General features: G+C 56.5%; 1 protein-coding gene across 1 annotated transcript; it reads right to left on the reverse strand.

The window, feature by feature from the left end:
- Window positions 1-8005: 8005 nt before the first annotated feature.
- LOC124978051 (putative alpha-1-antitrypsin-related protein) lies at window positions 8006-14971 on the reverse strand. Its single transcript, XM_047542079.1, has 5 exons — window positions 14855-14971; window positions 11452-12095; window positions 9862-10132; window positions 8846-8993; window positions 8006-8222 (listed from the first exon to the last, which is right to left on the reverse strand). Exons 2-5 carry the CDS (start codon window positions 12089-12091, stop codon window positions 8031-8033), a joined length of 1251 nt encoding a protein of 416 aa, XP_047398035.1. The 5' UTR covers window positions 12092-12095; window positions 14855-14971; the 3' UTR covers window positions 8006-8030.
- Window positions 14972-26988: the final 12017 nt, after the last annotated feature.

Below are 26988 nucleotides of genomic sequence, written 5' to 3' on the forward strand. Positions count from 1 at the left end.
TAGATTCCTACATATGCACACAAGAATCGTAAAGAAGCAAGGGAAGGAAGCGTCTCCGAGGGATAGAGGAGGAGACAGGGCCATCTGTTCCTTCCACCTGTGCTATGTCTGCAGCCCAGGGTAGCATGACTGGGGGAAGCCCCCTGTAGCTCCGGGGTCCCAGCTTGTTCCCTGGCACTGCGGAGGCCCTTCCTGTGCCTCTGAGACTCCCGAGAGATTTCAAGTCCTCCAGACCAGATACCCTAGGTTGCCGCTCTGTTCCAGCAGCCTCAAGCCTGCGGGACCTCAGTCCCAACGCCTGTACTCACTCTGTCTTGCAGCCGGGTGTGCACACAGCTGGGTAGCCGTCCACGGGGCTCAGGACAGGGCAGAGGGCAGAGGACCACAGCAGCCCTGTCCCCTCCCCTGGCCCCACCCAGGCCCTGCCTATCCCACACGCTGGCCACAGGGAAGCGGCCTGCACACAGGCTCCTACCAGGCCACCCACTCAGTGTCACCAAGCCTACTGTGGCCATCACAAGCCTGGAGAGGCAGCAATACCAGGTCACCAGCTGCTGCATTCCAGGGAGGGGAAAGCACCCAGCCGGCCACCCTCCCTTGGCCAGGCCCATTCTTTGTTTTCTGTGGTCATCGCCTGTGGACCCAGGGGCTGACTGGAGCCACCTCCCCACAGGGCTGCTGCTCTCATTAACCAGGGACAGTCCCATTCTGCTGGCAATGAGAGAGTCTCACAATGGCGTGATGCTGTGCTCGTTGTATCCACCCAATTACACCAACACCTCCACAGGCTCAGAAGGAAAGGAGACGTTCAAGGTCATGCACCAAATTAGGGAATGAAGGGCCCAGTGCCCAGCTAACTGCAGGGCCCCTGCTCTTTGCTCAGGAAAGGGCTGAGGCTGGGATTCGCGTGGCTCAGCCCATCTGTCCTTTTCGACTGTGAAATCGGGGCTGTCTCTCTGCCCCCCACTTTGAACAGTGTTCCCAAGACGCTGGTGCTGGTGCTGGCTAGGCCCTGTTACGCTCCCAGGGCCCCAGGCCTGGAGCTTCCCTCATCACAGGGCCCTGTGTGTGACCACCAGCCAGGACGGTGTGTGGGTGTGGCCAGGCGTAGAGCTGGCCTGGCAAAGCAGAGGACGGGTGGCACCCAGGAGGCGTGACCTCCGTGTTCAGCCGGCAGGGCCCCACACCCTCCAGGATGCTTCCCTGCCTGCCCCTGATTCTGAGGCCGGTTCTGGCGCCTTTGGAGTGGTGAGGACTCGTATTCACGGACACCTTTAAAATACGTTTCTTCTTTGCGGCACTGGGGACCCAAACCAGGGCCTTGAGCCTGCTAGAGGAGCCCCCGCCGCTCAGCAGCGACCCCAGCCCACTTTGTGTTTCCTACTTTCCTGTATTTCGAGGGACGGTCTCATTACATTGCCTGGGCTGGCCTCTAGCGTGGCGTCCTGCGCCGGCCTCCTGAGGAGCGGGATTGGGGGGAGGGAGGCCTTTACACCAGAGCCCACGGTCCACCAGAGCCCTGGGCACCCTGACCTCAGCCGCAGAGAGAGCACGTCCACCAGGTGACCTGTACACTGGGCCCTCCCGTCTGGAACCTGTGCGTGACACCTGTCAGGACAAGAGGGACTTTCCAGGTGTGATTAGGGTAAAGACCTAGGAATGGGGAGAGCGTCACGGGTCACCCAGGTGGGTCCTCAGCGTAATCTCAGGTTCCTCAGAGGAAGAGATGCGGAGATGGAGTGAGAGGAGGTGATGTCACGCCGAGGGCGGGGGGACCTGGGGTCGGGGGGTGTCTCTCCAGGGGGAGGAAGAGGACCCTCCCCTGGAGCCCCCAGAAGGAACAGGCCCTGCCCACCTGGGACTGTGGCCCAGCGAGGCCTATGCGGCTTCCCAGCCGTAAGAGGATAAATGTCCTGTGTCAGCCTCTGCGTTTGTGAGGTGAGGTCACAGCAGCAACAGGAGCAAGAAGGAGCCCAGACAGCCCCCGGACGGAACTGCCTTGGGAAAGAGGGGGCCTCGCAGGAACCTGTGGCTCTTCCCGGCTGGGCACTGCCCGTGCTATGGCCATCCAAGGTTGAGAGGCGCCACAGGTGTGGTTTTCCAAGTCAACAGATTGAGGAATATCTCGGGGAACTGGGAACGATCCATGTTGTCACTCAGAAGGGCCCCGAGAAAGTGGGGGCTGAGGGCAGGTCAGTTTTGAAGGGAGGGGTCTGGGGGCCTCAGGGCTCAGTACCCCAGGGGTTAGTCGCCAGGGCTGCTGTAGCCCAAGGCCATGCTGGGTGGCTTAGACCCCAGGAAGAAAGTTTCTCTGCAGTTCTGGAGGCTGGACGCCCTCCTGGGTCAGGCCTGGACCCTCACGACCCTCTTTGCCTTAAGTACTTCCTAAGGGCTTTTCCAAATCCTGTCACCTGGAGATTAGGGCCTGTGGGAATTGTGGGAGGACACGGCTCAGTCCATGGCACCCTGGTGGGGGCACAGGGAGGGCCAGTGGTCAGGATGGGGGACTTGGCTCCAGGAGCCTGTTAGGGCCTGGGAGGGCTGGGAGTGGGGAAGGGCTTTGGGGGCAGAGCCCAGGAGCGTGGGTGGCCTTTGCCACCCTGCTCGGTGGGCGGAGGCTGGCTCTGCCTGCCCTCTGCTCCGGGTACTGGGCCCGGGCCCACCCTGGCCTTGGAGGGTGGAGGCACACCCGCCAGGAGCTTGGGGCTGTTCCTGCTGTGAACGGGGTTCCAGTCTTGGATCCCAGTGGGGGGACCACTCAGCCCCCTTTGCCTGGGAAGGAGGGACTTTCCCAGGCTGTGGGACAGTCAGTGCCAAACCAGCCGAGACCCTGGCAAGCCGGGGGCGTTGGACCCTCACTTTCTGGCTCTTGACTAATTTGGGATGTGGCCTTGGCCTCAAGCTCCTGATCTAGCCTTGGGTCTTAGTGATGTTCCCAGGTCCCTGTCTCCTCACTCTGAGGGGCTGGCAATCCTGCCGTCAGCCTCTGCAATGATCCTGCTGTGGGCCACCTGCCTGTCACCTGTCTGTCACTTGCCTGCCTGCAAGAGATGGGGGGACCATACGGAGGAGGAGAGGACCAGGGAGAAGACAGGGAGAGAACTCTGGGTCCCACAAAGACCCTGCATAGAGGAAGGAGAGCTGTCTGAGGGGACAGAGATGCAGGGGAAGGAGCGGCTGATTCCAAGGGAGGAGACGGGAGCCACTGCCAGGGTCAGGGTCAGCAGGACCTTCAGGCAGGGTGAGGGGAGTCAGTGGCTCCCAGAGGCCACGAGGGGCTCAGTGGGGCCTGGGGGCTGCAGGCTAAGTCGAGGTGCCGTCAGGTCTGGCAGCCCCTTGGCAGAGAGGCTTGGGGATGACAGGTTGGAGGTGCTGTGATAGGAGGCGACTTGGCTGGGAGCGAGGTCTTCACAGGTCTGTGCTCTCAGGAGACAGTCAGTGAGGGGACAGTGGCCACTCGTGGAGGGACAACCCCCAGTGCCAAGGGGCCACAGACTTGAGAGGACAGAGGAGAAAGAGCAGCTCTTGAGCAGCTGGAGAAGAGAGCATGGGGTTTCCTGGGTGGCCACAGTGAGGGACCACAGTGAGGGACCACACCGTGTGGTTCGAAGCACAGAGCTGCCTCTTGCGTTCAGCAGCCACAAGCCCACGTCCAGGTGTTGGCACAGGCCTGCTCGCCAGGAGGCAGCTATGCAGAGTGCTTGCTGGGTGACTCTGAGAGCCTGGTGACATTGCTGGCCCCTGCACTCTGTCCCCCAGCCCTGCTCAGCAGCCAGCAGCAGAGGTGGCCAACTGGGGAGGGCTACCTCCGCCTGCTGGGAGCCTCCGTGGACTGTCTCCCAGGCCTTAGGTCTCAGGTTGAAGGCCGTCGAGTCCTTTCTAGACTCTGCCCAGGCTGCGGTGAAATTAGCATCCTTCCTCCAGAATGAGTGTCATCCCAACCTAAGGCCCAGGCAGGCAGGATGGCTTTGCTGTCCACTGACGTCTAGGGCAGCCACGAGCCGGCTGGTGTGGGCAACTCCACACGGGGCGGGGCATGTTTTGCTCTGCTCAGTGAGTGTTTGTAAGAATTTTGAACAGAAATGACTTGAAAAGAGGGTTTTTCCTGTCCCACCTGTCTTGTCTCAACTGTGGCCAGCCTCTTCACCTGAGAGGCAAAGAACCTGGCCCCTAGCCAGTGCGTGTAACTGTGACCCTGCACTAAAGCAGACTCATGATTAAAGATGAAATATGACAACAACAGTTACCATTTGTGTGGCACCAAGGAGGAAGCGGACATGTGGACACTCAAGGAATGCCCCATGGGTTGTGACCCAGGCACGGCCCTCTCTACTTCACAGCTGAGGCACCCAAGGCACAGAGAAGGCCCATGTACCACACCCAGTGTCCTGTGCTGAATTGTGTCTCCCACTTATGTGGAAGTCCTAGGTCCCAGTACCTCAGAATGTGGCCTTAACTGGAAATGGGGTCCTTGGGGATGTAGTAAGATAAGATGGGGTCACACTGGAGCAGGGTGGGCCCCCGATCCCATAAGATGTTATTTTAAATAGGGAAAATTTGAACGAAGAGAGAAAAGGAAGGAGAGAGAGAGGGAGAGAGGGAGGGAGAGAGGAGGAGAGGGGGAGGGAGGGAGGGAGCGCCCCATGCAGCAGCCCCTGCAGCGAGCCTTCCGCCCTTCGGAGGCGATGGCCAGCGACCCTGGGAGCCAGGGCAGCATGGTGGCCCACGTCCTCTCGCAGCCTCACGTGGACCAACACCTGGAGTGCAGACTCGTGGCCTCCGGAGCGTGAGGGCAGCAAGGCGGAGGACGGGCCAGGTGCAGGCTCTGGGCTCCATGGCCGGATGTCTCCTGAGCGCGCGGCCGGCCTCCTGCATGGCAGAGCCTGGGGCTGGGGTTCTGGTCTCACCTCAGACAGGGGCCCAGGTGGACGCCACAGAGCGCCGCCTCCCGCCCTCCCCGCCACTGCGTCCTCATTTGTCCTCCCGTCTGGAACTCGCAGCCCCGCTCCTGCCTCCCCGCTGCACCAGGCGTGACGCACAGGAGGCGCACACATGCCCGCACCCTGCGCTGGAGTCCAGGGCCTTCGCGTGCCGGAGGACAGCCTGCCACTCCCTCGCCCAGGTGAGCTTGCCGCACGGTGCAGAGGCCTCTGCTCTCCTGCTGGAAGGTGGCCACGGCCTCTCGGGCAGGCCCGCTCCTCTGCTGCTCACTGAGGACCCGAGGAGCCGGCCTCCCTGGGCGCCCAGCGAGGGCCCCGCGGACCAGACACCCCACGGGCGGCCACAGTGAGGCGGCCTGGGCGGCTCTGGAGGAGCAGGTTCTCCTGCATGGAGTCTGCAGTCGCTTATTTTTAATTCTCTCAAAGGGCCCTTTGAACTCTGAGGAGCAGGAACAAACATGTGCCCCATCAGTGCCAGGCCAAGGGTGTCCAGGTACTGCCCAGAACAAGGAGCCCGTGACCTCGCACCCAGCTCTTCCGTCAAGTCCCACATCCACGCGGCTGCTCATTCACTAATCAAGTGCCGGGTGGTCCTCTGCTTTACAGGGTGACCAGGGGCTGGGGAGCTCAAGGACTGGGGGGTGGACAGGGCCCTGCCTCGAGATGCCTCGTCAGAGGGGCTGGGTGGGGTGGGCGGGAAGGAGGCTCAGGTCAGCAGTGTTCAAGGGAGGATCACAGCCCGCTCGGGTGGATGAAGCACTGGTGTGGACCTCGGTAGACAGCAGACTCTCAGGGACGGGGACCTGGCTGAGAAAGGCCTGGAGGACAAGCTGCAGGCCACCTGGGGAAACGCAGGACCTTCCATAGCTGGCATCACAGGACACACGCGGGACTGTGTCCCTGCTAGACCTACTGAGAGAAAGGGAGAGAGCTGGAGAACTGAAGGCTGATCTAGAACCTTCTGGAAGCTCAAGCAGGACTTTCCGTAGCTGGCATCACAGGACACATGAAAGAAAGAGAAGTGACTGAGGCAGGAGAGGCTGCCAGGGACAGGGACAGGCAGGACTTTGCAGATAAATGCCTTTGAACTTCATCTTATTGGCAAGAGGGAGGCTTGGACTGGTTTTGAGTAGGAGAGGGACGAGCTTCATCAGCGAGAGGAGCTGTCACTTCACAGCTGACGAGATGACTTGCTCCCCTCCTCTCCTCCATCACACCCGGGCTTCCCACATTCACAGCAGAGCCATTGCCATAGCAACCCCAGACTTTGACCTTCTGCAGGCCTGTCTTCCATCCACCTGCAGGCCTCTGCAGGGACAGATGTGAGTCAGCTGGACATGACTTTATTTCCTTCCTGGCTCTGGAAAACCAGAATCTGACTTCCCAGCAGGTGGGTGAGGGGGCACAGGATCGGGCCTGGAGCTCAGTGGCCTGCTGTGCAGCCAGTGGCTTCCCAGGAGAGGAGGGGTTCTGCTCTGCCTTGGGAGGGGCCCTGAGGTCCTGAGCCTGCAATTGTGGCCCAGGGCAGGTGGATGGACCCCAGAAGGGTCCAGCTCAGCATTTCCCTCCTTCAGGATAGTCTCATGGTTGACATCTTCCCGAGGTGTCCTGAGGGCCACTGGAGCTGTTTCAGAGTTGGGAAGGGAGGACAGTCCTGCCCCTCCCTGTGGCTCTCTAGCAGGGATTCCCTGTGAGGGGCGCTGCCTGGGCTCCAGTGCTCCTGGCTTGGCTTCCTGGCTCCCCACCAGCAGGCCTGTTCTGGGCGTGAGGCAGGACACATGCCCATGTCCCACAGCCGTCAGCGTAGGAGGTGGCTCTCCAGCCTGCTCTCCTGGGTCACTAGTGAACATGCTGGCTTTGTGGCATGGGACATCCTGGGTGCCAGAGACGTGGGCTTATTCTTGAGCCCCTGTCCTGAGTTCTTCAGACCTGGCCACGAGTTCCTTAGACACTAAGTCAGGGGAGGGGACATGGCATGTGATCTCCGACCCTGAAGCCTGTAGATCTCCTTGAGCTGGTCCCACTAGGAACCCCACTTTCCATCCAGAACAGACTGTGAAGAGACTGAGCCAGCTGGACCTACTGAGCATGGGGGAGAGAACTTGGGAGCTGTGCTAATCTAGAACCTTCTGGAAGCTCAGATGGGAATGTCTAGAAAAGGGCCTACAGAACATCTCCAGGTTTGGGAAACCCCTCCTGGGATCCTGCAAAAGTCTGAGTAGGAAAAGTGCCAAATAAGAAGGCTTGGGGTCCAAGGGCACTGGCTTGATGGGAGATCGCCACTGAGAAGTGGCAGCACCAGGGCCACAGGATCTCAACCGATGCCCCAAAGGAGTGTTTAATAAACTCAAGTCCTTTCATGATAGAGGCTCTCAACAAATTAGCTAGAGAAAAAAAGACAGCTCCAGACAATTAAGATGACATAGGACAGCTAAGGTCATACTGAACCAGGAAGGGCTGAAATCCTCCAAGATCAGGAAGGAGACAGGAAGTCCACTCTCCCCACTCTGAAGGACGTGGCGTGGAAGGCCGAGTCAGAGCTACTAAGCCGGAGAAAGAGATCAAGGACATTGAATTGCCAAACTACCCATTCTTAGATGACTTGACTCAAAGTTATCCTCCTCTACAATTGCTCTGGTCGAGTCTTTTGGTCACAGCAGCGAAAAGGTAACTAAAACTGGGAGGGGGGTGTTGGGTGGGCATGGCCTGCTCTTGGGGGGCATGGGGAAAATGGGGGGTGTGGGGACTCTGGATGGATCCTGGGCCTTGGGCCGCTGTCGAGCCCCACGACCCCCTCAGGATTCCCAGACAGGACTGAGATCTCAGGCATGGACGTGCCCAGGGCCCAAAGGATGTGGTCTCAGTCAGTCACCGCTGGCCAGCACATGCCTGTGCAGCACAGGGACCTTCCACGCATGACCCAGTGTCACTGTGAGATGCTGTGACCTGGAGTTCTCACACCCTCAGGACACAAAGGGAGACACAGAGACCACAGCGTGAGGAATTTGCGGGTCACCCACAGACATTGCCCAGACCAGCTCAATTTAATGTGACTTGGCCTAGAGGGGAGGGGCTGAAGCTGGAGAACAGCTATTTCTGAATGGGATTCACCACTTTGGCGCCAAAGAGGGGAAAGTTAGTGTACTCATCCTTGACAATGAGCAGGAAGGGCCTGTTGAACTGGAGAGTGGGGGCCTTAGACAAGGCGTTATCTTCCCACTTGGTGGCCCCAGAGGTCACTATCTCTTTCTTGTCCAAGGTCAGCACAGCCTTATGCAGGGCCTGGAGGGGAGAGAAGCACAGGGGCTCTGAGGCCCAGCCGCCCACCCAGCTGCACCAGCCCCCTAGTGGGAGCCTCATGCCCGGAGGTCCTCACGGGACCTTCTCCTCCCGGACCAGCCTGCCCTGTCTATGGCCTCCCTGTTGGTCACCCAGGTCCCCCTGCCCCATCTCAGCCTCCGCCTGACTCAGCCTACTCCCCTCCCCCTCCTTCCCTTGGACACAACCTCAGCTGCACAAGAGAAAGACCATCGGCCTCCATGGGACCTCCACACGTACCCCCTTTCCATGTCGGGTCATGAGCTCCTTGTCATGAGGACTCTGGTGGTCACCTTCCCAGTGCCCAGACCCCAAGGTCCACCCATGTGGACCTGTGGTTGCTCCCGGTCCCCTCTCGCTTTCCTCAGCAAGTGACTCATTTGTCTGAGCTCAGTAATAATTCAGAATTGGGGGTTCACCAGTAGCTCTCAGTGTCACAGATGGAAGATTCCAGAACATCTCTGCAGTCACTGAGCCTAAGCCTCTCTGTGTCAATGTGGGTCAACAGAAGCCCAAGGGCTCAAAGGTCCCGGGAAAGGAAGAGGCGGCCTGCAGACCCCTGGACCGTGGTCCTCACGTGCCCTCACCTGGGAGAGACTCAGGGGAGCTTTCTCTGTGATCCCTGATAGGTCAGCGCCGTTGCTGAAGACCTTGGTGATGCCCAGTCTGCTCAGGAGAATCCTCAGATCATAGGTTCCAGAGATGGACAGTTTGGGGAAGTGCAGATTGACTGACCTGGCATGAAGGTAGGAAATGAAGGGGTTTCTCAGTTTCTGGGGTTCTGCTACCCCCGACCCTGAGCTGAGAAAGTGTTTCCTCTCCTGCTTGACTCTCCCACTTAGTGCCCTGTCCCCTCCCAGGGCAGGTCGGGAAGTCCCTTGGCTTGCTGTCCATTAGCATCCTGGACACCTGGTGTGCTCTAGACTCAGCTCCACGTCCCCAGGGACAGGGCGAGGCCACACACTGGCACTTGGGCTCAGGGACCAGTCCCAGGCTGCCTTGTGCTCTGTTCCCGGTCCCGTATGGGGACCTCAGGGGGGCCGGGTGGCCCTGTGGTGGTGACATGGGTGCAGTTTAACCTGCACGTGTGCCTGTCTGCAGTGTGCCTCCTGCACCAGCGCCCAGCTGGGCTCTTGGGGTGCCCGATGCCCTGCTCTGTGCCACACACGCAGCTGTGTGGCTCCCGGGGCCCAGTGAGCCAGCCTAGACGTGACAGAGAGGTGGAGCCTGTGGGAAGGTGCCCCGAGCTTCCGGTGGGGCCTGTTCCTGTTCTGGGCCTTTCCATGCAGGCTCTCCCCTGTGCACCTCGACCAGTCCTCCCGCAAGTCCTCCCTGGGGCCGCCCTGGCCTGCAGGCCCGGCCTTTGTTCTTGGTCCTGACAAACGTGCTGGCATTGCAGTTTCTGCCCAGGTACTGGGTGAAGGGCCGGGCACTGTTCTTGGAGGGCAGTGAAGTCCTCTAGGCCAGGGTCTGGGTCTGCCCTCGGCTGGTCCCTCCCCCTCTCTGAGCCTACCGACACTGATGGTGTGCCTGGCCCTGCGGAAGGGCCCCTCCCTGCGGGTCACTGGCAGCTCCCATGTGGGGCCCTGGGCTGGGGAGTCACCTCAGGTCAATGGCGCTCAGGATATCCTCAAAGTGCCTTTGGGTCAGTTTCTTCTCCACCTGCTCCATCTTCCCCGGGTCTGGCAGGATGGCGAAGGCAGTGGCGTCGCCCAGGTAGTGCTGAACCAGAACCCAGCTGGACAGCTCCTTGTCCCGATGCAGGAAGAAATTGCCCAGGCAGTTGATCATGGGCACCTTGACTGTGGTCTTCTTGTTCACGTGAAAGTCTTCTGTGATGTGCCGCTCAGCCTCGGCCTCCTCGTTCCATCTGGCTGGAGCGGGGGGGAGAGCAAGGTTTGGGTTCGTGGGCAGCCCCACGGCGCCCTGACCCGCTTCCCGCGAAGCTCGCTGAGCCTCTGCTTCAGCATCTGTCTGATGGGGTTAAGAGGAAATGTCGGGCTGCTGAAAGGTTTATGTGGAAACAGTTGAAAGCTGGAGGAGGTTTTAGGGTTTTGATACCGTCAGACTTATTTTGAAAACCCCTTTTCCAAAGAGGCAACCCTGTACTGGGACTTAAAGTTGATTTAATAGTAACCTGGAGGGGGTAAGGACTTTAATGGGCATGACCACACCAGGCACTTCTTTCCTGACAGTTTCCTGTCCCTGTGGAGACATGGTTTTGAATGTATTCAGGGCAAACATTGCAGGCACTCCTAAGTCCTCGACCTGGTCACATGCAACACACAGACGCCCGGAGTTCCCCTGTGCCGTACAACAGCTCCAACCCTCGCAACCAGCGCTGTGGCAGGTGCCACAGGGAAGCCTGAGCCTCCATATCTCGTTGGACAGGAGGAGGTCGGGTTGGGAGGGACAAGATCCTCCCTAAGTTTGGCAAAGTTGATGGTGGCCTGGGGCTCAGCACGGCAGGACTCTGACCAGGAACAAGGCATCCAAGATGGAGAGGAGCTGCCCCTGGCCTTGACCCCTCTGGCCTCCCCAGGCCATTGCCCTGGGGCAGTGGATGCTGCCTTAGGACCTGGGCCCTGTGGTCCTGGCTACTGGGTCGGCTGGGGAGCCACACAAGCTGCTTAGCTATGATGTGCCCCATAGTCCCCTGTGTAACTTAGGTCCTCCTTTCAGACCTGACAATTGGGTATAGTTTGTTCATGAAAAGACAGGAAGTCACATCCCAAAGAGGGTGAGATGCCTTGTCCAATGTGGAGGCCAACGACAGGTGGAGGCGGGATTCGAACCCAGCTCCTGCTCACCTGAGCTGCCACTCTTCCAGAGCAAGGGCTGTCCAAAGCACCATGCAAGCCACTCCCTGCCACCGCCTGCTTCAACTTGCATTTGTGTCTCTCTGGTTAGGACACGTCACATGTGCCCCTCCCGGGCGGGGATTCCCAGGGGGCCTGAGGACAGCCAGGGCTCTGACAAGTCCTGCAGAGATGACCCCTGACCTGTGCTGGCTCTTCCTCCCCGGCCTCCTTGGTTCAGGGAATGGATTAAACTGTTCCCTAGTGGAAAGCTGCCCTGTGGACCGCCTGCCCTGTTCCTTTCCCAATTGCTAAGGAAGGTTTAGGAAGTGGAAGTTTGAGCACCACCTGGATTATTTCTCTGGAACCTGCTCAGGCCGGTGGCGCCGCCTTACCGTGGAAGGAAATGTAGTTCACCAGGGCAAGAGTCGTGCCGTTCTTCAGATCCTTGACCAGACCCTTTACTTTTCTTTGGGTTTTCTGCTCCATGTGACTGTTGATCTGTTTCTTAGCTCCTTTGATGTTCTTGAAGTTGACGGGGACGATATCTGAGTGGTACAGATTCCTGGAGTCCTGTAGGAACTTATCCAGGAGCTTCAGCCTTCTCTGGATGAAGAGGCTGCTGTTCATGGTCAGCTGCCGCCGTTTGCCCGGCTGCTGGAAGACGAGGAGGAGGTGCCGGAAGCACTCATGGATCTGAGCCTCAGGCGTCCCCCTGGATTTCAGCTTCAGGCCCTCCAGGATCTGGGTGTGTGTGTCACCCTTGGTCCCCATGGAGAGCATCGCAAAGGCCATAGCGATGCTCACGGGGGAGAATAAGATATTGGTGTGTCTGGACCAGGTGGCTGGCTCCCTGTATAAGGTGAAGGCCAGGTCGATGATGTCCGCGGAGAAATTATGGCAGGGCAGAGGTTCCTGGTGCTGGTGGCCGTGATCAGACGAGTCTATCTCCTGGAGCTCTGCCATCTGGAAGCCTGGGGCCAGGCAGCACAGGCCTGCCAGCAAGAGGAGGCCCCAGGAGCTGCAGGAAGGCATCGTCCTGCAAGACAGACAGGCGGGGCCGCGTCCTGAGCACCGGCCAAGGCCACTCCCTGGCCAGTGACTGACACCAAGCAGAACAGTCTGTTGGTTGGCCCTGTGCCGCGTGCCCAGCCTGGGCGGGCCTCTCCCGTCCCCATCCGCAATGATGACAGGCTCGCTGCACCTGAAGCCCACGCCCGGGCTAGTCCCCGTGGCGAGGTCTCCAGGGCGCAGAGACGGGACGAGGCTCCGGGCAGGCACTTAGGACCCAATAAGGGCCTCGGGGTGCAGCCCCGTGGTTGAGTCTGGAGGTATTGGATGAGAGGTCGGAGGAGGCACACACACGTGCTCCCTGGGCCTGGCCATGGATCCCCTGTGCACCTCACGACATCTGGGAGACAAGAAAGCCCTCCCCAGATATGGATCCTGAGCCATGAGTCCAGACCGACCTCCCCTCACCATGAGCTGCCCAGTACGAAATGTGCCAAGACTCATCACTGAAGAAACCCAGGAAAATACCCAAACCAGCGCGAGGCTGTCCCTCTGGCAAGCTCTGTCCCTGCTCTCGCCCGTGTTCACGCTTCACTTTCTTGTCAGTGCGGAGAGGAGAACTGTAACTACCCACCATTACTGAGGAAGCTGAAGCCCAGAGAGGTTAAGGCACACGTCCAAGGTCAGCCAGCAAGTCAAGCAGCAGAACCAGCTCACCCGCCAGGCAGGCTGGGTCCTGAGCCCACGCGCTTGGCCACTCCACTTGCAGCTACAATGACCTTGATCTGTAAGTGCCAAAGCCCACACTGTACAACGAGGAAACTGAGGCACAGGAAGCCTAAGGGAACTGCTCGGGTACCCAGCAGATGGGCTCCGTCAGGATCAGGAAGGACTTTCAAGCACCAGAAACATTTCTGCTGCCCGTCTCCGATCCCCATTATACAATAGATGGAGCAGTTGCTGCCCAGAGAGGGCAGGACCTTTTGCCAAGACACACAGCCAGAACACAGAGTAGCTGTGTTCCTGCATGACTCCAGTCCAGGCGCCCCGGATCCAAACACCTCGTGCACTTCCCTCTTCTCCCAACCACAGCGGCCCCCACTTCATAAGCCACCTGAATTTGGTATTTGTTTGAGTCCTGTGACATTCCTGACCTGGGAAAAGCTACTGATAAAGAGCCCCAAGATCACCCTGGTCCTTGACACTTATGGACATTAGCTTTGGTCTCGAAGCACGTCTTATTCTATTTTACAGGATGGGGGAAAGCAAGACTCAGAGTGGTTTAGGAACTCACTCAAGACCACACAGCAGGTCAAACTGAGCTGGGACCAGACTTGCCTCCAGTCTGGCCCGGTGCTCTGTGGGCAGCTGGGGTGGTTCCCGTAGTTCTAACTCCTCTGCAGTTGGGAGTGTGGCCACTGCTCAGGGCTGGGCAGATTCCTGGTCCTGCCAGTGTAGACTACTGAGCTGGGAGATACCTTGCCATGGGACTGCTGCAGGTTTGGCAGCAGCCTCGAAAACGCTAGGTGTCTGGGGTAACGCTGCAGTCCCTGATGTGACAATAAAGCTCTCCAGATGTTGGAGTGTCCCCTGTGGAGCACCCTTGCAGAAGGGCTTGCCACCCCAAATTTTTTGTCCTCTTTCTGGACTGGACGGGACTTTCCTATGCAATGTGGGTTGAGTTACACAAGACCTGGTTGAATCTGCCACATGGAGCCAAAGTGTCCCCTGGACCCAGGCACTTGGGATGTTTCTCCTTCCTGGGTGAGGACGATGAGGGTCCCAAGGATTCCTCTGAGGCTGCTGTGCCTGCCCTGCAGGAGACAACAGCTGGTCTCCTGAGCATCAGGGGGCAGCTCAGAGCCACGGGGTCCACAGTCCACCTGGAGCACAGTGCCCCTGGGGTCAGGGCAGTGTCCTTGAAGTACCCTGCTACGATTGTCCCCAGGGCCCTGCACATACATAGCTAAGGCCCTGTCAGCAGTCCAGTGCTCTGTCCTGGCCACCAATATTGTTCCAGACCTATTGTGGACATGGCGAGGTTGGTCTCTCTAGAAGATCAGTTTTGGGGGCACGAGGAAATTAAAACAGACCTGAATTCTCTTCCAGGTTGCCAAGAGTAAGCTGTGCCACCCCCGAGGAATAGTGGAACCTCTCTGAACCTCTTCTTTAAAATAGGATGGGGGAAATTAAGTGAAATAAACGTAGGTGTCAAAACTTCCATCCAGATAGGAGCCGAGAGGGCAGCTCCTGGGCAGAGGCGGGGCTTTGCAGACCCACAGCCTTCAGGACGGCGAGGGGCTGACAGATGGGGTGCAAAGCCTTGAACCTATCAAGAGAGAGTGAGGAGGGCAGACTGGGCAGCCAGGTCACCTGAGGAGTTAATGAACACACCGCTCCCTGGGGGACCTGGAGATCAAGGGCAGAGGCCCCTGGGGCAGGAGGGAGGGGCCGGTGACAGGGGGGAGAGGACCCTGGACCTTCCTCAGGAATTCTGGGGAACCAGCTTCCTGGGCTGAGCTACAAGGGCCCCCTTTCTCCCTGAGGGAGGTGGGGACATGCAGTGCAAAGCCCCTGACTGGGTCTCTGGCTTGGGCTGGATTCCCGAAGGAGCCGGGTGAGGAGAGGGAGGCAGAGGCCCAGCTGCAGAAGAGGGCAGGGGCTGCCCAGGCCTCCTCCTCCAGCCTCTGCAGGGCAGAGACCAGCAAAGACAGGTGGCCGAGCCAGTCCACGTGTGGAGGGGCCACAGGAGGGAGGGTCGCAGGTCAGCTCCCACCCAGCGCTCACCCTGTGGGCCCACTGTGTGCTGGGGGCGGCAGAGCCAGGCGGTTCACCCTCCCGGAGTCTCCCAGCAGCACGGCCAAGGCTCGGTCACCTGGGCTCAGATCCAGCTCTGCCCGTGGGTCCTGCTGCTGTGTGTGCCTCTGTTTCTCCTGGGTGGACCCGGGATGCCGAGCCAGGCGGAGAAGCCCCGAGCACTGCCCAAGTCAGCTCAGGAGGCTGGTGGAGAAGGACTCGCTGGCTCACCTGCCCCCTGAGTTGGCTCCTCACTCACGTGCATCCCTCGGGGACTTATAGGCCACTTTAGGAGTGTGGGGACACTGAGTTCCCATGTGAGCAGGGCCCTTCTGTGCTGGACACGAGCCTCGGGCGCCTCCTGAAGCTGGCCAGGTGTCTGCCTGCAAGGTGCCCCTGTCACCTGAGGCCTTGCTGCCCTCCCTGACCTGGTCAGTGCAGTGGAACCAGCTGGAGCCCGGCCATCAGTGGGGAGGTGGGAGCAGCCTTGTGACTCCCTGACCCAGGGGTCTTCTCTGCTGAGACACACCTCAGCGTCGCAGAGAGGAAGCAGCAGGTTCCTCATGTGAAGAGTCGTGTCCCACACCTGGAATCCCAGCAACTCAGGAGGCTGAGACAGGAGGCTTGCAAGTTCAAAGTCAGTCTCAGCAACTTAGTGAGGTCCTAAGCAACTTAGCAAGACTCTGTCTCTAAATAAAACATATATAGGGCTTGGGATGTGGCTAAGTGTCCCTGAGCTCCATCCCCAGTACCGAAAAAAAAAGAAGAAAAATAAAAGAGCCGTGAACTGTGCCTAATCCATGGGACGTTCGATTATTCTACTCGCTGAAGTTGTAGGGCTCTTTTCTTCCCTTTTTTAGTATCAGCGTTGAACCCAGGGCTGCTCTATCACTGAGCCATATCCCAGGGCCTTTTAATTTTTTTGTTTTGAGACCGGGTCTCACTACCTTGCTGAGGCTGGCCTTGACCTTGGGATCCTCCTGCCTCAGCCTCCTGTGTCACTGGGATTACAGGCATGGGCCATCGTGTGGCTGGCTACAGGCAGTTTCTCCTTTGCAGCGTGACCTGGGAAGTTTCTCGCCAGGACCCGCCAAGTGTCTCTCAGGCCCTAAGACCGTAGACCCGAGACAGTGGCCCAGTGCCAAGTGGCACAGAGGCCCCGGGTTTGATTGGGAAGGATCAGCTCTACTGACCCACAAATCCTAAGAAGTTCCCGACCCCTCGTACTCACTAAGCCTACCTCTGTTCCCTGTGTCAACCTAAAGGCCAGACAGACGCTCAGGAAAAACGAGCATCGCAACGTGTGGGGCCGAGGGAAGGACACCGCCTTCCCGAGCGGCCACAGGCGTGTTCCAGCCCGGGGAGCTTCTGGGGCACGCCGAGGCTGTCTGACCCAGCGAATGCCGTCTCAAGGCCATTGCAAGCCACGCCAGGGAAGAGCGGCACCAGGATCACTGGCGCTGTTGACCCACAGCGTGAGCGACACTTCAGAAAATTTCACGGGCTGTTTCCTGTCATCAGGCGGATAATGCCTGGGAGCCCTGTGGCCTTCCTTAATTCAGGTTCTACCGATGTTCATGCTTGGAAGACACTTAGCCGCGCACGCACACGGAGACGCACAGACACGCAGGGCAACGCGCACTCTGTCCTGCCTCCCCAGGCCACACGAGCACCAGGAAAGGCCACACCCTAACGGGCCTTCCCGGGCCAGGGCCTGGCAGTGGAGAGATGCAGAAGCCACACCAACGTCACCTGGTGACAGCATGCGCCACACAGGGTGGAGATGGAGACTCTCCTCACTCAGCGAGAGAGAGCAGCGTGGCTCAGGGAGTGGCTTGTCCTTCCTGCAAGGCCACAGCCTTGAGTCTGCTCTCAGGTCCGGGCCAGGCCCTCCCACAGGGACTGACCCCGATCTGCCTCTCCCAGCAGCCCCTGAGCGGCCCGTCCTCTGTTTCCCTCTCAGAGCCTCAGTTTCCCTCAAGTAAAGAACCTGACAAGGCCTGCTGCGCCTGCTGCACCGGAAGCAACCTCCAGGGCAGACCTCCCGAATTGTAGAGGGTTACAACGCCCCTCGGCGGATGGCCCCTCCGCCTGCCTCCCTCAGAGCAGCCCCGTTATGGTGAGGTACGCCTCCTCCACTTGAGTGTGACAGTTTGTTCTAGTCCTTTCTGTGAGCTCAGACAGAAGCACACAGGGAGGCGTGCAGGAGGCGGGGCCCCGGGGCAGGAGAAGCCACCCTGGAACAGGTGCTGTCGTGGTCGGGGGAGGCAGGCTCCCTCTCCCTACCCTGCTTCCTCCTCAGGGACCCCAGGTCTCTCGGCTTGCAGCAGACCTGGAGACCATCCCAAGTGTCCATGAGATGTTCTGTGGGCCCATGGGCACAGGACACTCCCGAAACCACGCTGGCTGCCACATCTGCCTGTTGTCCCTCCCGCCTGTGCGGGCTCGCTGTGGGAGGACGACCCCCAAGGAGGTGAACCCGCCTTCGTCCACCCTGGCCCTGCTGGGCCCATTCATTCCCAGGGTCACGACCACATCATCTCCCACCCCTCGGGGTCCAGCTTCACTCCCATCAGCTCCAGCCCCAGCGTGACCAGGTTTGTGATTTACTTCTGAGCTGGTTTGCTGCCAGTGACCAGAGACGGGGAGCCGCCGGGCACCACCCAGAGCCCTTCTCACGGAGCCCGCAGTCTTGATGGCAGTTTTCAGGGAGGAAACCTGACAGGTGGGTCTCATTTTCCCATCTTGCCACTGAGGAGGGCAGAGAAAGGGAGGCGTGGGATTCGCACCCTGCTCAGTGGGAGGCTTCTGGGTCTCCGCCCTGTCACAAGGCACTTTTCTTCCTGAAAATATGATGCTGAAAGTCACCTTGGAAATACAGGCAGTTGATCTTGAGAGTTCTGGGTTCAACAGGACATCTTTGCCTCATGCGGGCTTCGAACTTTGTTCCCTGTGTTCTTTGTTCGACTAGCACAATGGAATTTTTTAAAAGAATGTGTCACCTCTGACTGTTCATTATGTTAGTTCATGTTGTTCTCAGGTAACCTTGACTAATCAGCAGCTTTGACTCTGAAGAGCACAGTCCCCTGTAAACTACTGGTCAAGGGCGCTGGGGTGGGGGACGGTCCCTGCTGGCCTGTCCTGCCTGCTCTCATCCTCCGCAGCCCCACTCTGCCTGTGTGCCCCGCAGCCTCCTGGCACCTTCTTGCCAGGGGCCCGTGAGCATGTGCCAAGCCCTGTGTCGCCAGCCTTCCCCTGGCGATCCCTCCTGAAGGCTGTTCTCCTTGCCTTGGGTGCCTCTCAGGTCCTAGGCCACATGCCAGGCCAGGATGGGAGGTGAAAATGGTTGAATGACTTTGATGAATTCTGGCTACATCAGTCAGGACGGGGGGACCTGCTGCAGCCACCGAGAAGCCCAGAGCTTAAAGGCTCCCCCCAAACTGGGTTGGCTTCTCCTCTCTCTGCATGCTCCTGGGGGAGGGACAGAGGGCTCTGCGTCCTGGTGGCGCCTGGACCAGGCTGAGAGCGGTTGGTCTGCTCTGTGTTCCTGCCCGGATGGTCTCCCTCTGGTTCCTGGGGGCCTTCCTGACGCCACAGCCCCCGTCACAGCCGTGAGGCCAACAGTGGCTGACAGACCACTCCCGGCACCTGAGGGCCACCGTCGACACCTCTGAGCTGGAAAGACCAGCCCCTGTGTCCAGCCAAGGGACAAGCTCTAGAGCAAAAGTCTGGACATGGGAGTACGGTGTGGGCATGGGCTCAAGGGGCTCTGGCATCCAGGCGCTGAGGCCCCACCTCCCCTGGCCCAGCTCACAGCCCCAGGAGGCTGCCTGGGCTGGGCATGACCAGGATGTAGACTCGAGAAAGGCGCCGTCTCCCTGTGTTCTCATGGAGACTCTGCAAGAGGGATGTTTCTGCCCACGCGCTCGACGAGGACACTGAGGCGGAGGTATTGACGACCAGGTCACACCGGCTCTTCACCATCCGTCCTCTGTCAAACTACACTAGTCGCCTGCTCACTTGGCCACTTCTGACCGTGCTGGCCAGGGAGCTGGGGAGGGCAGTTTTCCTCCAACTCCTGTGCTCAGGAGCCACCAAGTGGCCAGGAAGCTGCTCAGGTCCACACAGAAGCCGCCCTGTTCCTGTGGTGTCCGGCTGTGCACGTGGCTAGCTGTGCAGCCCATGGACACTGACCCGGGAGGACAGTGAAAGTTCCCAGCCCTGCAGGGTGGTGGGTGTAAACTCAAGGGCGAGGGCCAGTGGCCAAACAAAAGTGGACAGAAACATCGAAGCAAAGCTTTATTGGAATTTAGCTCTTGGGTGAAATTCCCAGCCCCTGGGGTACAGGCCAGGGTGGAGAGCCGGAGAAAATCGCATGTGGCCCCAGCTGCCCAGGGTCTTTATAGGCCAGAATAGGCAGGGGTCCTGCTGAGTGACCAGTGGACGTAAGGGTCAGTGGGGTTTATCTGTCCGTGTTTGACTGGTCGCTCTTTGATGCGCTGCCCGCTTCCTCAGTTGTTCCCTCCCATGTAACTGCATAAGTCCCGACCTAACACCCCGACCTTTTTGGTGATATAGGGTGCCAGAGTCCATCTGGCTACTTCCTGTGTGTTAGGGGGCATCATGGGGACAAAACGGTTTGGGTTCTACGTCGGTGGGGATGCGGCTGTAAGGGTGTAGGAGCATCTGGTTGTAGGTCACCCTGCAACCTCACTCATGCAGTTCCAGGCAAACCTGAGAAGACAGGGAGGAATTGTTAGCAGAAATCCTATCACAAATAGGGGAGTAAGGGTAGGGGTCAGCCAGGTGACCAGAGTGGAGTTCAGCCATCCTGCCAGGGGTCGTTTGATTGCTGTTGCTTTAGCCTTTCACTCAGATGTCTGAGAATGTCGACCTTTTTTTCCATCAGACCGGATTCACTGACGCAGCAACAACATTCTACTCTTAGGAAGGAGCGTGTTCCCCCTTTGTCTGCGATCGTATCTAGCGCTCGGCAGTTCTGTAAGGAAACTTGAGCAATAAATATTATTTGTCTTTGTATGGATGCCAGGGAGGCAGCAGATGCTTCTACTGCCTTCTGGAGTTGCTGTTCTAGCTTTTGGGTGGCAGTGACCACATAACCAAGTCCTCTTGATGGTATAACCTGTGTTTAGTAGAGCTCTCTATATTTCTGTGACTAAGGGCTAGATAATCATACTAGCAAGCATAGATTAAGCCTACCTGTGTAGCTTAGAAGGATCTGTAGGCCTGAAATAGACCAAAACTCCTGACTCTGGCAGTTTCTCTTCATAGTTATCACTCTTTATTTATTCTAGGGGGTTAACACAAGTGTACATCTTAAGTTACATCTAACTATTGTTTCTTTTAAGTGCCCAAGAATGGCTATATTTTGGCTTTCACTGTTTTGCTAGGTGTTTAAGACCAAGCCGGTCAAATTGACCTGTTCCTGTCTGTTAAGAATCGGCTGAGTTCCCACAGGGGTCACTCGTGGGGAACTTAAGAGCAGCTTCTTGGCTCCATTAGTACTGTTTGTTAGGCAGGGTCTCCTCAGTGAGGTGGCTTCCCTTGGAAGCATCAGGAATGTCTCCCTTTTTCATGACCCTTCTTTGCAGCAGTTCCACTGATTGGATTTTCATCCTCCAGTGGTCTGATCAGTCTCCCTGATCGGGAGGTTGTGTGGCCCAGAGTTGCAAAGCCCCTAAGAGAAGTTCTCTTGTTCCCTGGATTCAGGCTGACTCTGAGGGCAAGAGCCAAACTGGTATTCTTGGTCCCTTTGTTTTAATCTCAGTCTCTAAGTTTGATCTTAAACATCCAACAAGTTAGTCTCACCAGTCATAAAGTAAGAGTACTGGGCTTTAACTTCAATGTCTATAATTTTACAGTTATTTATCCCCTTTCATCTAATTGAGGTGTATATTATCTGTTCTATAGGTGATGGCTTACTATTTCAAGTTAATTTACATTGTTTGTTCTTGAAGCAGTACTTCTGCAAAACATCAATCAGGTAACAGTTACAGAGTTTACAAGGAAAATATAAAATGGTATCACCAACAGCAAAACATTCAGTTTGTGCAATAGCTATCTTGAATTTCAGTTGAGTTATTCATTATATCCCCTGTTTGAGATCACAGTAATCTTTACAACAAACATCAAACTTTTGAACACAACTTTAAATGAGTTAAGGTCTGGCTTACTTTGGAGCCATTCTAACATGCAGCAGGGTGGGTGAGGCAGAGCCTTATCTCAGGTAAGACAGGGTTCTTCATAAATCTTAGGCAAAGTGTTCTAATTCTGAAGCTGATTTTTGTCTCTTTTGCCACAACCAGCATGACCAAACTCTCAGGTCCAGCAAAGGGAAAAGGAGGATTGGAAAATAAAGCTTTATAAACACAGATTTTGAAGAGTAAGCTGGGATCAGATGGAGCTCTGTTCTTTGATGGAAATGCAGATCTAAAGAGTTACACCAGCAATCTTTATTTATATATTTCTTATTATCTAGTTAAAGACTATGTAAGCATTATTCTTTGTTTCCAGGAAATTAGAGAGACTAGGACATCTATGTAACTTTTTCACAGCTGCAAAGTGCAATGTTAGGAGCCTTGTGTAGCTCTCAAGGAAGTTCACTGTCCCAAGTTACTGTAAGTGGGCAGGAACCAGAGAAGGGAGCTGATGAAACACTGGTTATCTAGCTCCTGCCCAGGAGCTGTGTGCCTGAGACCAATGTCAGAGCTGAGAGGACTCCTGCACAGAGCCTCCCCAGGGAGGGGACTGCCACAGCAGCCATGCACAGGAACACTCTCAGGCCTCAGGCATGCCACAGCTGTGAGGTCATCAGAGACCCCAGTCTCAGTCACTGTTGTCCCATTTTTCGCTATCACCCTTCACACTCTTTCTTAAATGTCATTTTACAAAGTTTGTATATTTTGCTTTCAGAGTTTATATAAACACTAGTTAACACAATATAACATTATATCTAAAATATAAAGTACCATCACAGACAAGCTTTGCTTGGAGAACAGCAGTCTGACATATTTTCTGTTTTAAAGACTTTCGTACCTGGAAGATAGGAACATATTTACTATAACCCTGTAAATTAATCAGATGTCTCCAAGAAACACATTTGAGTAATCCCATATGTGTCAAATCCAATTTACTTATTTTACTGTACAAACCAAGATGTCAGATAGGTATACTTTGACCAGTATCTGCCATCTCTTTTCTGTTGGAGAAAAGTCCTAGAAACAAGTGATTCACATTTTTAATTCGACCACCCGGATACTTGTGAGGCAAGTCCTGATATCGTGTACATGATTTTTGGACACACAAGAGACAGACAACACAATATACACCTAACACAAAAACAAAGGCCTTGTAGTTTTTATAGGTGAGATTTCCATTGCAATGTAGCAGATATTCAAAAACTTGAGTTGAATAAAAATAGGACTGATCAAAAAACATCAATGTTGTGAGCTCAAAAAATACAGAATTTAAGGAAAAGGAAACGAGAGTCCTGGAAAAATGACATGGCTGTTAATTCTTACTTTGTTGAAGTTCAGGTAAAAGGCTTTTCTTGTGCGCGTGGGGAGAGTTATGTCCGTTAGGTGGACCTGGTTGGCATGATCTTGTGGTGTCTGTTGGATGCAGGGTTGTTAGTCTGGGGTGAGAGCAGAAGAAAGACATGCCAAGTGAGATCATAAGTCTGGGAAAGATATCTAAATTCCTAAATATAAGTAGAGGAATCAGCAGAGAAAGACCCTAAACGTTTGGAGTGAGAATGGAACGTGGACTCACACAATGCCCTCTGCACCAACAACATCCCCGAGGGGACAAAGAAGCTGTGGGTCAGGCGGTCGGAGGGTCTGATGAGATCGGTGTGCCTGCGCTAACAGGGGAGGAGGGGACGGAGTGGGTGGAGGGGAGGTGGGAGGGCTCTGCGGAGGAGGAGGAGGAGCTGCATCTGCAGGAGGAGGGGGCTTGCAGGAGGAGGACAGGAAGGAGGGGGAAGTCTGGCCAGAGTAAGGAGGGGGAGAGGTTTGGGACCATCCCTAGTGAGGAGAACTTGGGTGATGGAACAGATGGAAAAAATGGTGGGGCGAACACACAAAATCCAAAAAGCTTGCAAATGGTCGTGGGTGCCCTCTGGTGGCCGTTTTGAGCCATTATCTAAAATGTACTGCCACTTATGTATGAATCTTGGGCGAGTCCTAATTGAGTGAAATTATGGTGGAGGCAGCCCAAAGGAGTTTTGGGGTCTAGGGGGTTCCCAATGTTTCCCTACGGAGTCCTCATCACCTACCAACATCCAGTTTTACTTGGGGTGCACAGAAGAAGAAAAAGGCATTCCAATACCCGCTTGTGAACACTCCCCCAAAATGGTGGACTGGCCAAAAGCCAAAACGTCTTTCAACTTTTGGGGGTCCAGAGTGAAATAAACGGGGGTTAACTGGAGGCTAGGACATCTCCACAGCTACCAGAGCCCAAATGGAACGGGTGGGGTCTGTGGCACTTGTGACTTACGGACAGACCCTGCTTATCAGGGACGCGTGACTTACGGACAGACCCTGCTTATCGGGGAGTAAAAATCGGAATGTGTAGTGAGACAAGGAAAGGACAGGAACTGCTACTGTTGTGTGTTATGCAGTAATAATAAGCTGTATTTGTTATTTGCCTGAACTTGTAAAACTAAAATCATAAAAGGCACCTGGTGACAAACTTGCTGTGTGGCAGGATGACACTCCTGAGTAATGCCGACATGAACCTTGACCTGTGATTTGAGTGGGGGCTCCTGGTCTAGTCGTGTTCTGGTCTTTGTCAATGAAGACCAGAGCGTGACTGGGCTGAAAATCACGACTTAAACCCCTGGACTTTTGGAGCAAGCTGTCAGCAGCACCGTGACCAGAGGACTCCACGTGGCTCTGTCTCTTGACTGCCCCGGCTGCTGTCTCCTCCATCACTGAATGCTGATCGACTGTTATCACCAAGGCCAGACAACTGACCACCTCTCCCGCAGCAACGACTGCCACCCAGCCTCTGGCTTATCAGACACCCAAGGACATCCAAAGACATCCGAGGAGCTGAGAGAGGCTACGGCTGAGAAGAATCTCCTCAGTCTTGCTGACTGACTTCTTGGCTAAGAGACATTGCATGGAGTAAGTCCATAGGGATTGGACTCTAGGTGAACAGGGAGTGACTCTTCAATGTATTTGTGACTTGCTGTCATTAGGAGTGTTGAGTGTGCACTGCATGAATAAAATCCACTCGTTGGAACCAAACCTGATTCCTCTCTTATTGCTTGCGACAGTATAGCAAACAGGAAAATGGGAAAACCCAGGGAACTGTGGCCAAATAAAGAGAAACGGGTGGAGCGGAACGGAGCAGAGCAGAATGGAACGGAATCTCCTGGTTCGTCTGAGGGAGAGGGTGGACCTCAACCTGATGGGGGAGGCCCCCAAACCCTCCTGAATTTCTGCACCAAATGTAAGCTCGAGGGCCAGGGCGAGGGCTGGTGGCCAGACAAAAGCCAACAGAAACGGCCGAAGCAAAGCTTTATTGGAATTTGGCTCTCGGGTGAAATTCCCAGCCCCCGGGAAATAGGCCAGGGTGGAGAGCCGGAGAAAATCACACGTGGCCCCGGCCGCCCAGGTCGTTATAGGCTGGAATAGGCGGGGGTCAGTGGGGCTTATCTGTCCGTGTTTGATCGGTTGCTCTTTGGCGCACTGCCCACTGCCTCAGTTGTTCTGTTCCCTCCCTTGTAGCCGTTTAAGTCCCGACCTAACAGTGGGTGGGGGAGGTTGGTGTGGCCACTTGGAGATGGAGACTCAGGGCTCTGGAGGGGTCTGTGTTGCCCACTGACCCTATGGAGGCCTTATCACCTACTGACCTCCACCACAGCAGAGCAGTGCGCTGCCGGGCCTCGCTCTCTCTGGCCCCAGATGGGGCATGTGGTGTGTTTGTGGTTTCAGCAGGGGCCCTCCTGGGCTTGTGGAGTGGACTATTAATAAGACAACAGTTAAGGGAGGCCATTGTTCTGGGCTGAGCTCTGCCCCAGGTCCCAAGAGGCCAGTCACAACCAAAATGGAGTCACTCATGCTAAATGCCACATAATCCAAAGAACTTTAAAGAAGCAGAGAACGCTGGGCACGTGGCACAGGCCTATAATTCCAGCAGCTCTGGAGGCTGAGACAGGAGGATTGAGAGTTCAAAGCCAGCCTCAGCAATGGTGAGGTGCTAAGCAACTCAGTGAGACCCTCTCTCTAAATAAAATACAAAATGGTGCTGGGGATGAAGCTCAGTGGTTGAGTGCCCCTGAGTTCAATCCCTGGTAACCCAAAAAAGAGGCAGATAAATACCCAAACAGACCAGTTTCTCCTGAAAACAGGAGATTCTAGTCTACTAGAGTCAGATTACTAAGGAAGTCCCCGCTGCTTCAACTCTTTAACAAAATGTAACTGAAGGAAACTGATCTTAACAGCTGGTTTTCCCCGGAGTTCTGTTTCCTTGGTCTGAACACACTGCTCTGCCCTTGCCCAGTGGGGGTCCTCATCTGTTCTGGAGAGAGGAGGCTGCCTGGATTCAGGAATTACAAATGGAAGTCAGGCAGGTAACTAACTTTGCTGTCCTTTTGTCTTTTGACCTGATTGAGCGTGTTCCTGGGGTGGGGGACACGTACCTGAAGCTCCCACTTCTGACTCAGCTCCCCCGCAGCCCCAGGAGCAGTGTGGTGTGTTCCTCGCCATGTGAAGGGGCTCAGATGGCCCCCCCAAGGCAGGGCCGCTCTCCCAGCGGCCGTCGCTCACTCCTTCACCTCTCACCCTGCCGAGTGCGAGGGCCCGGGTGAGCTGGACGCCTGCTTTGTGTCCCCCATGATCTGTGCAGAGCAGAGCCGGCTCCCTGCCTGCAGAGGGAGCCTGCCCTGGAGCCCCCAGAGCCCAGGTGGCTGTGCCAGGGTGGGGCCTTTGATGCAGCGCAGCCAGTGTGGGTAGGTGCTGCGTGGACTGGGCGGTGTGAGTCTCGGGGTGGCCATGCCAGGAGGGAGGAGCCCTGCCCTCTGGGCCCAGTAGGCAGGCCTGTTAAGCTGGGGACTCAATCTTTCCCTTCTGTGACTTGGTTTCCAGCCAGCGTCCTTCAAGGACTGGTGTTGAGGCCCATGTTGGCTGCGGCAGCAGAGCTGAGGACTGAGGCCACGTGCTCCTCATAGCAGGGTGGCCCAAAGCTCTGCCCACGCCCAGCTGGTCCCTGGTGGGTCCCATGATGCCATGAAGTCCCCTCTAAGGCCTTAGGCTCTCCCAAGTAGAGTCCTGACTCATTTAATGACAGACATTTCTTATAAATTAAACGATGGGTCCGAGGTCCGAGCCCCCTGCCCCTTCCTCCTCCCTCCCCTGATCTCTAGGGCGGCAGCTGGCCAGGCCTCTCCTGCCTTCTCCCACAGAATGCCCGTGTGGGGCCCGCATGGGGCTCTGTGGGTGGCTTCTCAGAGCCTTGGGCTGCTGAGGCAGGGCCTCCCTCCATGCGGGGCAGCGGGCTCTTCCTAGGGAAGCACGGCGGCCACCAACCACAGTGCAAGCGACTCTCATGGTTTAGGAGGAATTACTGCCCAGGAGTCCCGAGGGGGACAGAAGAGCCCAGAGACGTGGTTAGCAGGAACAACCCGACTCCCTCACTCGCCTGGGGACGGTGACAACGTAGGGGAGGGCCAGCCTCCATGGGCAGTGATTTTCTCCTGTGCGACTTGGAAGAACACAGGTATCTGCTTGGAGCATCATGGTGCTGCCTGGGATTCAGTGGGGAGAAACTGGGAAAGCAGTCCCCCTGCAGTCTCCGTGTCCCCGCCCGCTCTGGTCATAGCTCGGTCACAGCTCTGAGAGGGCTCAGTCAATGCCTAACTGGAATCTCAGGCCAGCTCGAGTGTGGGCTGCACTATCAGCAGTGAGGAACAGGGACCCAGAGAGGTCTGACAGCTGCACTCAGGTCACACAGCTGGTCTGTCGAAATCCAGGTCTCAGGACACTCAGGTGGCATCGTTTATGTGGAAGTTGGGGGTCCTGTGAGAGAAACCCAGAGATCCTCTTTCTTCTTCAGGAAGAAGTGAGGACCATGGATGGACTGTCATGTGAAATTGCACA

The sequence above is a fragment of the Sciurus carolinensis genome, chromosome 2, assembly GCF_902686445.1.
Source record: "Sciurus carolinensis chromosome 2, mSciCar1.2, whole genome shotgun sequence".
In the NCBI taxonomy this organism is placed as follows: domain Eukaryota; kingdom Metazoa; phylum Chordata; class Mammalia; order Rodentia; family Sciuridae; genus Sciurus; species Sciurus carolinensis.

What these genes read in the sequence shown, in the direction of transcription:
- LOC124978051 (XM_047542079.1), bottom strand. Translation starts at nt 12,091, where the DNA reads ATGCCTTCCTGCAGCTCCTGGGGCCTCCTCTTGCTGGCAGGCCTGTGC. An exon ending in CTGAGCGCCATTGACCTGAG is followed by an intron (nt 8,994 to 9,861) that starts GTGACTCCCCAG and finishes CCTTCATGCCAG; the next exon opens with GTCAGTCAATCTGCACTTCC. An exon ending in CTCCCCTGAGTCTCTCCCAG is followed by an intron (nt 8,223 to 8,845) that starts GTGAGGGCACGT and finishes TCTCCCCTCCAG; the next exon opens with GCCCTGCATAAGGCTGTGCT.